Raw genomic sequence first — 12,091 nt, 5'->3', positions numbered from 1 at the left:
CCTGGGACAAAATGGGATGCTTTAAGGAAAATGTATAGCCTATGTAAGTAATAGGCCTAAAATAAAAATAACAATTTATTTTCATTCAAAAAAATATATTTTTATAAAATAAAAAAATATATCTGACTTAAATAATTAAGCTAACAGATTTAAAACAGAAGTGTGGCGCGGCACTCCATAAACAAGTTCACAGAAAGGAAAGGATGACAACGCGCATTCTGTTTGCACAAATCTTCTGTTTTTATTGAGTGTGCAAAAATAAATGTAAACACTTTTGCGGATTATATCTTACTCCAAAAATTGAGATTTTTTTATGTTTCAGCTGTTTGATCACGCTGGCGCCTCGTGCGCACACACCCCACATATTCTAGCAATTCAAACGTACATCGCAGTCTGTTCATTATCAAAATAAAATACAGTCAACCAAACATATAAAAGGTTACACTGGTCAGCTTAAATAGACCGTATACCCAGGGCCGGATTTACGCATAGACATTCTAGGCACGTGCCTATGTTCGCTCGTCCAGGGGGGGCCCAAACAATGAAGAGATATATAATATTTTTGTTATGGGCTATCTACAACAGTAAAGGAACCAAAACCCCAGAAGACATTGAGCAAATAAATATAACAAACAATAGGGTAAAAAATGACAAAGTATTCCATTGTATTCCACCTTTTTTATGTAGGCTACGGAAATCACGCTTTCTTTCTCCCAGTCTCTCTCACAGATGCACACACAGTGTAGACATGCACTCACGCACACACACGCGGAGACGCAAACAGAAACTTATTGTCAGCACCAGTGTTGGGGGTAACGCATTACAAGTAACGCGAGTTACGTAATCAGATTACTTTTTTCAAGTAACTAGTAAAGTAACGCATTACTTTTTAATTTACAAGAGAATATCTGAGTTACTTTTTCAAATAAGTAACGCAAGTTACTTTTTTTTCCAATTTATTGATTGACAGCTCTCTTCTTCTGCATTCTACTGTACGGACGTAAATTTACTTTCCCTTCAGCCTGAGGCTTATTCATTTCACTTTTGGTCTGAAAAGGCTTTTATATTTGCCAAAAATAGAACTTTTTTATTTAAAAAACAAACAAGCAAGCCCTGTCCAGATTTAAAATGTAACGCAAAAGTAACGTAACGCATTACTTTCCATAAAAAGTAACTAAGTAACGTAATTAGTTACTTTTTTATGGAGTAACGCAATATTGTAATGCATTACTTTAAGAAGTAAATTCCCCAACACTGGTCAGCACTGCCCCGCGAATTTATCAATAAAATAGTTTCGCAGCTGAAAACGCTGCTGAGAGACGCACAGACGCGCGTATTCACACGTGCTTAATCTGTCTCTCTCCCTCTCTCTCTTTCGCTCTCTCTCTTTCTCTCTCTCTCTCTCTAATAACCGCATTAGACTGCATTAATAACTGCATTAGCCTGCATATCAATGGCTCAAGCCTCCGTTATTAGCTGTAAAATTACGTTTTCGAATTTGCAATGGAAGGTTTGGGATGAGGTGCGTAAAAAAATGAGTTCAACACATGAGATTTCAGGGTGAAACATTTGGATTTGTGCCGAATGAGACGTGAGCAATAACCTCCAAATACATCTAGCCAAACCCGCGCTCGCTCCGTCCTCGTATGCACGCACGCATGCACTATCACGATCTAATGCACTGTAAATGCCGGATTTTTAAAAACAAATAGGCCTACCGCAATGCAAAAATTCAAAATCTGACATTTTCCGGAACAAGATCCAGCAGGATCAAATTAAGTTAGTTGAAAACATTGCAATTGTGTTTTAAAAATACAACAACGAGCACCACGAAACCATTTAAAGAGGCGCGTTCAGCAGTCTCCGTGACGGGATAGGAAACAGTCAACAAAGTAAAAGGATCTGAAACGTATGGCGCGCTCTCTTCATTTTATAAAATGATCATAATCACATCTATTCATTTTACAATCCTGCTACTAGCATTTTATTCAGACTAAAACCCCTTTAATTCGGGTGAGAAAACGTTTTTTTTTGAGTGGCTTTTGCACATCCTGTCATGCCGGTGACTGTGTGCTGCTGCAATAGACGCATTTTGCAGCATTAAGGTTAACGATTAATCGATTATTTGATCGTTAATTTAAAAATGGACATCCCTAATCTCAACAATTCAGATAATAAGGAATATAATTTTTTGTAGTAGTTAAAAAGTCTTTACTATGTCTTGTGATCAGTTTAATGCAACCTTGCAGAATAAAAGTAGTAATTACTTTCAAATAAAAATACATTCTTATTGACCCCAAACTTTTAAATAAATATACATAGCACACACAATGTTAGTTTGTTTATCGATACATTTCAGGAAATATATTTATTTCATGCTGATATATTATTGTGGTATATAGTCTATTTCAGTTGAACCGACTCCTAAACGACATGTAAAACAAAACAAACTGTGCTTGGTTATTTAAATGTCAGACAGGTCTCTTCCTGTCTAACTAGCCTATTCTTGGCTAGAACTAACTGCAGTGTGAATCTCACCAGGCTAGACGAGAATAATACAGTATGTCACTTGCCATGGTTAGTGATGATTGGGTTAAAACCAATGATGATCTCGTTTTATCTGGCCTTAATGAAATTAATGGGAGGTTAAATTGGTGGGACTAAATGGACAGAAATACAATTCTAAGAACCCAGGGGAAAGATTTTGAACTCTTCATGCTGTATATATGAATTTAAGTTTTGGGTGATGCAGTCTGAGCTACCGCAATGAAATCCTCAGCTTTGTGAGAAATGTTTGACATTTGAAAAGTGGCCTGAGAAAGAGGGAGTGAAAGTGAAAGGTTAGAAATGTGTGGGGTGTCGTCAGCCTTGGGACCAGTGGCTGAAACAAATCAGAGCGGAGGTGTTTGGGCTCAGAATTATGATCCTCTTTGTAGCCCTGAGAGCGCCATAAAGAACGGACTTGTGACACAGCGAGATGCTGTTTTCAGTACGATGCTGCCTCCATCTGCCGAAGCTACGTGCTTTATAGCGTGCAACCTCCATATCGCAGCTCCCCAGGGCCGCCACAAAACATTGCACTTTTTAATTTTTTTTTCAGCCCTCTGAGGCGTTGCGATTATGTCATGATTGCTGGTGGTGAGGCGGAAGCAACAGAATGGACTTTATTCATCTAAAATTTCCTGATAAGAGAATCGTAATACAGTATATCACAGCATTAAAGGAATATTCTGGTTTCAATACAATTTCAAGGGATAGTTCACCCAAAAACGAAAATTCTGTCATTAATTACTCACCCTCATGTCGTTCCAAACCCGTGAGACCTTCGTTCATCTTCGGAACACAAATTAAGATATTTTTGATGAAATGTGAGAGCTCTCAGACCCTGCATAGACAGCAACGCAACTGTAATGTTGCCAGGTCCAGAAACGTAGTAAGGACATCGGGTAAAACAGTCCATGTGACATCAGTGGCTCAACTTCAGTGTTGCGAAGCTACGAGAATACTTTTTGAGTGCAAAGAAAACAAAAATCTGCATAGACAGCAACGCAACTGTAATGTTCCCAGGTCCAGAAACATAGTAAGGGCATCGGTAAAACGCAAATACAGTAAACAAAAATAAAACAATTTTCAACAATTCTTCTCCTCCGAGTTATGTCTTCCTCCATTTTAGAGAGTACCCAAATGCATATGCACGCTTTCGCTAAGCGTAAACAATGCTGATTACGCAGATTACGTTCATGCGCGCACTTTCTCCCCCGAACGTAAACAACGCTGATTATGTCGATTACGCTCTTACGCTCTTAAGTACATACTTATACTTTAGAAGACAAAGCATTTTTTCACAAATAAATAAATATTTGATAAAAATCTAATTAAAAAGGAAGTAAACACTGTAACCAACAGGGCACTTAGTATTTTGGGAAGTTTGTGTGCATTAGGAATATATATATATTTTTTCAAATAAAGCCAAGGTAAATACTTTAGATGACAAAGTATTTTTCACAAATAAATAAATATTTGATAAAAATCTAATTAAAAAGGAAGTAAACACTGTAACCAACAGGGCACGTAGTATTTTGGGAAGTTTGTGTGCATTAGGAATATATATATTTTTTTTCAAATAAAGCCAAGGTAACACTCATTACAGAACTGAATGACAACAGCGAACAAGAGGGAGAATGTGAGCACTGTGTGCTCAGGCACTGCTGCAGCTGTTCTTGGTGCCGTCAAAATAAAAGTCCCGCCTCGAACACATCGGCCAAACAGAAAAACTTATCGGCCGATGCCGATATTTGTAATTTTTCACATTTCACAGCTCTCACATTTCATCAAAAATATCTTAATTTGTGGTGAACTAACCCTTTAAGCTTTATTTGTGACATAATGTTGATTACCACAGAAAATAGCTTTGACTCGTTCCTCAGCTTCTTCTAAAAAGCTGAAGTTGTGGTTACAGGTATGGATGACCGAATCTGCCAATGTGACTTTTGCATAGAAATCTATAAATAACATAAGAATAAATACATTTTCAAATGAGGGATTTACACTTTTACAAACTTGTGTGTGATTTAGCATTTAATTTTTTCGGCATTATTTTATTTTATTATTTTATTTGTACACATATTCATTTTACACATACATGCATTTACTTATTTCTACATTTCCTTGTTTGTATAGTAATGAGGGGGAGTATTTTCTAATTCAAGCATAATAACATTTAGAAATGTTATTTCTAAATGTTATACAGTAATTTTACAGTAATTTTGTGACATTTTCCCTCATTTTACTATTTTAATTAATTTAATTTATTTTAAGTTATTATTTATTTATTTATACATTAATTTATTAATACATTTCACTGAAAAAAAAATCAGGTTTTGAAATATTTAATGACTCCTGCCTGGCTCTCAATATTGCAAGTACCTTTCTGTGCCTGCAATTTGTTTTTAAACTTGAAATTATTTTGTTTATTAGCTTTTGAACCCGGAAAATTTCCTTTGCTTGTTGTATCATTCATTCATTCTCTTTCTCGTCATCGGCCTCTCTTCTTCCTCAAGACACTGGGTCCACAAGGCCTCACGTATGTTTTGTCTTGTGTTGATTTGAAATGAGTCGCTGAAGGTATATCTCTCTCTGAAGGGATTATTATGTGTTTAAACTCTTGTTGTGAGACACAGCGCCATACCAAATCTTCATTATATTTTCACACCTTTACTATGCTTCACTCCGCTACCTGAGGAGAGAGAGAGAGAGCGTGAGAGAGATAAAGTAACACAATAAACCTCTGGCTCTATTCCAGGCAGCTGCTTGAGTTTCTGTTGCTCTCCATTCTGTCACTGTTTCAAAACATGCAAATGAGACTCTCTGAATCAGCACGAAATCTGTTGTTTCACTGTAAAAGAGAGAAAACAAATGAGAAATACAAAAATACAAAAGATTGAAATACTGGGATTGTGTATTTCATCATCTTATATTGGCTTATAATGAGCTGAGGTCGAAACTCTGTGTAAAATGTGTGTGATATTGTTTAGTTCTCCAGTTCTCTGATTTATCAAGTTTTTGTGAACTTAAATGAAACTCAAGAAACAAATGTGGGAAAAAATGTAGCTATAACCTAGCACTGTATTGACATTTTCTACATTTTCTTCATTTTCTCCACAATTGTCTGTGATTATTTCAGTTCAGATCACTTAAAATACAGGGCTATTTTTTGTTTTTGGTTCAGATTGTAAGAATGTTTCAACTGTCATGGATGTCATTGTAATATTTGCATTGCAATTGGTCTTCTTTTTTGCATTTATTTGCATATTAAATTGTGCTCGGTCTTGCATTTACTTAATCATCAGCTACTTTTATGTTGCAAATGCGGCACATGGCATGTGTGCGCTTGTCTGTTCGAGCATCATTTTGCCTCATACTGGCTCTATCAGTACAGATCTAAAATTATAACAGGAAAGAACTGTAAATTTAGGGTCTGATTCATTGAAGCATTTGGCACACTCAGTCTGTTTGGCAGACTGTCTTACATTTGATTGGCAGAGAGACCTGATAAGCTCCCTCACAGCCTTAAAGGAAGATGCAAACATGTGTTGAGGGATTTTACAATGATAGAGGTATCCGTAGAGAAAGGTGAAAGATTGACTTTATGCTTAATGAGTACAGATGCAATAGAGCTTCCAAATGTAGCATAAATACCTTTTCTCAAAAAAATGTCATTTGCTCCTATCAGATTGCATGACTGCAATGCAACTTCTGGGAGTTATGGCACACAGGTTTCAGTTAGCAACAAAATCGTGTTTAAAAGATATCGGGTTGATATTGTGAGAGCAATATAGTGCTACCATACCACATTTCTTTGTGCTTAAATGTTGAGATACTAATAAATTGTGTACTAGAGTAGTACAAACTTTCTGACCTTTCAGACTTTATGCTGCAGCTCAAAAGTTTGGCTATTATGACTGCATCTCCTTGGTCAAGAATGCTAGCATAGCATAGTGGTAGTGGAGTAAAGTTGTGGTCTTGCAGCTGAACAGATTGGTGTCTGATCCTGCAGTTGTTCTGGGATTGGATTTTACAGAGGTCAGAGTCCCGCTGTAGTGCCATTCTGCCCTTGAGCAAGGCATTTATCCCTGAGTTGCTCCTGTGGGAACTTTTTTGTTGGATAAAAATGTCCGCTAAATGACAGATTTCATTTTTAAGTGATGACTTGTTGACTTTTTGGGTCATGTTTTGAGAGTTCAAATAAATTGTCCCTGAGCACAAAAAGAGGCCTTTCCACCATCAATGGTACACCCTGACACTCACAAATAGACACGTAGTCACAAAGCCACTGCAGTGTCATATCCTGTCCAGTAGAGGTGGAAACAGTTGTGCGAATGTGAGCCAGAGGGCTACAAATGATTCCTGTTGCTTAACTGGTAGAGCATGGTGTAAGCAATGTCAAGGTCATAGGTTCGACATAAGTCACTTTGGATAAAAGTAGTGTTGTGATAATACACTCATACACTATATTAATATATCACAATTATTTTTACCACAATAGCATATTCATACTTGGGATCCTTTACTTTAAAGTATGTTTTTAGGACTTTTTATGTATTCATGAGCACATTTACATCATTTTCTGCAGGTTAATTAAAGAAAAAGCAGGTTGTAAAAAAAGCACAAATTGACAATTCTCATGCAAAGAAGTACACAACCTGCTTGACTTATATACTATATATAATTATGATTATTATTATTATTATTATTTTACATTTGTTAAAAAAATTTCTGTGTTTTTCAAATAATCTATTTATCAAAGAATCCTGAAAAAAGTATCACAGTTTCCACAAAAATATTAGGAAACACACCCATTTTTATCAACATATTGACAATAATAAGCAACACCAAATCTATATATGAAGAATTTCTATAAAGAATTTCTGAAGGATCATGTGACACTGAAGACAGGAGTAATGGCTGCTGAAAATTCAGGTTTGCCATCAGGAATAGATTACATTTTAAAAATAGATTAAATTGTAAAACAGTTATTTTAAATTAAAATAATACACCAAATAATAACATTTTCTCTTTAAATCTTTGTCTTTATTCTTGCTGAACTCTTCTTGCTATTCACTCAGAACATTTACTTGCTCTCTACACACACTTATACAGTTATCTTTCCAAAGACCCTTGGCCTTAATTTCATTTGTTTCTCTGTAAATAAATGCTCATGTAAAATGAGATAAAACAAAAATCAGGGGACACTTTAAATTATAACTGAAAGCAATTTTCCTTGTAATAACATCTGTAGTGTCTCTGAAATTAAATAAACATACAGTTAAATCTCTTTCTCTTTGTCTCTCCGCAGTGTGTGAAAGCAGGGGCGGAGGTAGCGATCTCGTGCCCAGGTTCTCCTCATCCTTGCCCACGTACCTCCCTGTGTCCTGCCAACTGCAGGGTGCAGAGTCATCCTTCTTTCTCCGGGAGGCCACACAGGATGTGATGCATAACGGGAGCTTGCAGACACGCAGTGAGCCTCTCTTTCTCCACTTGCCCGATGCTGGCCCTGCTCCCCTCTTGTCGGTCAACTGTAGCTATGGCAACCTCAACGCAGAGGCGCCAGTACCACCAGAGCTCCTCCAGGGGGCGCTGCCACGTTCCTTCCACCCCTCTACACACCTCACACTGGGCTGGAAGGTGAGAGTGCACCTGGTAGGCAGGAGGATAGGAGTCGATCGACCTCAAATCCAGGTGTTGTTTTATCTGGCGGGCCGCAGGTGGGAGGATGTGGATCCTGCCGCGGAACTGCTTCCGTGTATCCGTGTCGTTGGGTTCCGTGATCCAGGGGAAGGCTCTGTATCAACCGCCTGCCGACTGGAGGGAAACATGGGGATCTGTGTAGCCCAGCTTGGCATCCCAACGACCTGGTTCAACGCTCCTCCGCCACGTAGGCGCACACAGGAGCCCGTTCCTGTCACGGTGGAGTTGCACTACTCCATCCTTCCTCCAGAGGCCCAGGGGAAAGAGTGTGTAGCGGGTAGGGTGCAAGGAAAGGCTGTAGGGCAGGAAGGGGATATGCAGAGGATTGGGACGGTGACTCTCGCCACTGGGGACAACAAAGCACCCAGAAACCGACTTAGACTGGATGGAGACGTCGAGATTCTGGCATCCCCCAGCCCGGTTAAACAGGGACAGACAGTGGGATTTCAAGTACTAATGAATCCTGCTGCCGCCACTGAGCAGTTCACACTGAGGTAAGACAAAGTATATGCACACACCTGCATAGAGGTTGAATGTCTTGAGCTCATTAATGCATCGATCAGACAATAATTAGTTCTTAATTTCAGTACAATCCACCAAATCTGCTATGGTGTAGGGCTTGTATGACTACTAATTTTTACTTGCCTTGTACTTGTCTTCCAGAAAAATAGCCAACCTTATGTGAGTGAATCACAATATGTAGGGATGCACTTGATATTAACATTTTGGACAATATTTTAATTGTCATTATTTTATTATGATGTAATTGTAGGGGTGCACTATTTGACCAAAATCTTATTTCACTATGCAAGTAAATTTATTTCACAATAATGGTATATGTTACTATATAAAACTTAGAGCAAAGATGCACATAACAAATAATAGGACAAATTCAATCAAAGAAAGATATAAATAAAATACAGAAATTGAATAACTGCTGACCAGTATCGACAATCCAATAATTATTTTCATGTAATGTGCAATATAAATTTTTTTCTAAATTAATTAAAAGTAAAACAATATTGTCAAACAAACAAACAAACAAAAAAAAATGTAAAAAAAAAAGTTTTAAAAGCTAAAAGTGACTTTAGGCATCAAACCATTATAATGTAGTGCATGAAAAAGGGATATTCATCTGCTAATGATAATTTAAAAGTGTTATAAAATTGTTTGTGTCTTTAAAGATTAACTTTAAACATAGGAAATGAGCTTGCATAATTATATATCCAATATCCAATATCCAACTGGAGCTGAACTCTGCAGGATGGCGACCCTTCAGGAGCAGAATTGGGCACCTTTGTTCTAAATGAACTCTGAACATTTTAGCTTGCTTACAGCATGTTTATGAACATAAAAGCTGCTTCCGAAAGCTCAAGCAGCAGACTTGTTGGCTCGCTGCCCTATCAGTTTGTTTATTTGTTTGTTTATTTATTGGTATTATTTAGTCATAAAAATGTAACAAATCAATAAAGAAATATCACTATAATATGATATACTATGAGTATTTTATAATAATAATTTTTATTTATATAATAATAATAATAATAATAATAATTATTATTATTATTATTATTTTAACTAATGGTAAAATTACAATAGTAATATTTGTGTGTTTTTTTTTTTGCTAACAAACATTAAGCCATAGATTTTTTTATTTTGGCGGGGAAAACGCAGGGAACTTCTCTTTTAAAATGCTTCTTTTGTTGACAACAGATGTATGAATGACACTCGTTACAAGTTTGGGAAGATGATTTGGGCAAGTGTCATTTTCAAATGCATGGTATATGCGACTCAATCTCACAGGACTTGCAGAGATGGAGTTTGTGTGGAGCAGCTTTTTTTTTACTGCAAACCGCTCAGAGACACTGAAAACACTCACAGCTGCTCACAGGACAGAACATCAGATTACATATTTATATAATTTCAATGCCGTCTTTGCAATTTGATAATCGTTCTTTTAAACCATTTCGCATACTTTGGCATTGTTAGAATTAATAAAAAAGTTATCAGCCAACTGATGAGTAACACTGTTTCATATACTTTCCAGCTCCAATTTTTTTCCCCTTACTCGCATTTGGTGCTTGGCGAGTGTTAATTTTAGGCCCTGTTTACACCCATGGAGCTCCCATTATTCAGTGCTAACAATACACACGCATGCAGTTTGGTGATCCTTATAGTCACAGTTCACACATGAACACATTGCTGCTCGCTTACTCTCTGGCAGCTTTTCATTCTGGAGGCCTTGGGGCTTTCCCAGACATATGATAGATTAGACTTATTCATCAGTGCACAGATAAAGCAGAGCTCCAGACTACCGCCATACCCGTCCCACCAGCTCCGCTCCTCTCTTCTCTATCACTGCTGTTGAGTTTTATAATGGGCAATAATTAGTCTCCGCCATCAGCACATAAGGATCATTAAAATGGATGAAAGAGCAGTACGTTAAGGTTGTTTCAGGGGGTATAACAACTGAGTCTCTCATATAGTCACTGACAAGATTTTAGGAGGATATTTACATCCGAACACAGTCGTTATTACTGAATTAGGAGGGCAACATGTACTTGTTAAATATAATTGTTTACTACTTAAGCTAAGAGACTTTGGTGTGATGCCATCTAAGTGTATTTATGTCTGGGACTGCGATTATCTGCAGGAGAGTCACTATGGAATATGTCTCTCCTATCTCAATTAACTTCCGTAAGCAGAGAGACAGATGCATGCTGGCAGAGGAAGATGCTATTGTTTCTGCTAGTTGAACGATGCTGCGACATCAAAGCCACTCCTGCTGGTGTCGTTTGGCTCTATAAAAGATGTGTGATGTCTTTCATTTCACCACCTGCTATCTGTTTAGATGGAAAAAATCTAAATGTTTTCCTCCTACCGATGCTGGGAAAAGTCTCCCAGCCGTTGTTTGTTTGTTTGTCTAGAAATTCACAAATTTCTGCCCTCATTGTTGCAGAGGAGGAGATTGAAATAGCTAAAATAGCTTCATTTGTTCCCTCTAAAATCAAAACAGAGTTTGTGTAGTTGGTATTTTTCCTTGTTTGTGTGTCATACACATGGAAAGACACAGGTCTTTGAAAGCAAACCTCTACAGACATTTGAATCAACCTAACAAAGCCAAAACATTTAGAAATGTCTTCTGTCACAGTCTAGACATAGTTTAAAGATTCTAGATCAGTGGCCTCAAGTTTTTACTTGTGTATATACCTGTACCTTAACAGGAACATTTTTTTCTTTCTTTCTTTTCCCCATTGACTAGTTAACATAAGCAGTTCTTAAATGTTAATTATCATTTTGCATTAAATTGAATTTCTACAAATTTAGAAAATAATTGCGATTTTGTTGTATTCTGTTTTATTATTTTATTTCATTTCATTTTATTTTATTTGTTAAAAACCTCTACACCCAAGGGTTTCAAAGAGGTTTAGACCAACTTTTTTGGTCCACAGTCCATTTTCTAAAGTGTAGTAACTAACAAATATTTAAAATTAGCAACTCATTTTCTTAAGAATAACAAGTTAAATTTTCAGTCAATATTAGTGTTGTCAAAAGACCCGGTATTTCGGTACCAAGTCGGTACTAAAAAAATGAAAACGTTACGGTACCAGGTTTTCTTAAGTACCGGTGGTACCGAGAACCCGGTCAACCCGGTTCTTGATGCGCTATCAGAAAGCTATCCTCTTCCAGTGTTGCCAAGTCCGTGGTTTTCCCGCGGAATTGGGCTGCTTAAAACTGTTGCCGCGGGTTGTTTTTCATGTCCGCGGGTTGAAGAACGACCCCATTAACGTGATATTTAGTCCTGGAATGCGAATTTTACCAGGGGAACCCCGCCAAAACACGC

General features: G+C 37.2%; 1 protein-coding gene across 1 annotated transcript in view; it reads left to right on the top strand.

Annotated features, from left to right (window-relative positions):
* The window catches only part of LOC107672621 (transmembrane protein 132C-like), a 301,164-nt gene that overhangs the window by 116,743 nt on the left and 172,330 nt on the right, over positions 1 to 12,091 (top strand). The window contains exon 2 of the mRNA XM_016465893.1: positions 7,856 to 8,741. Within this exon, the coding sequence (XP_016321379.1) occupies positions 7,856 to 8,741 (886 nt within the window). The remainder of the gene's footprint in view (positions 1 to 7,855; positions 8,742 to 12,091) is intronic.

This window comes from Sinocyclocheilus anshuiensis, unplaced genomic scaffold (genome assembly GCF_001515605.1).
Source record: "Sinocyclocheilus anshuiensis isolate Anshui unplaced genomic scaffold, SAMN03320099.WGS_v1.1 scaffold100, whole genome shotgun sequence".
In the NCBI taxonomy this organism is placed as follows: domain Eukaryota; kingdom Metazoa; phylum Chordata; class Actinopteri; order Cypriniformes; family Cyprinidae; genus Sinocyclocheilus; species Sinocyclocheilus anshuiensis.
Note: the sequence above shows the minus strand (reverse complement) of the source record. Positions and strands in the feature narration are given on the sequence as shown.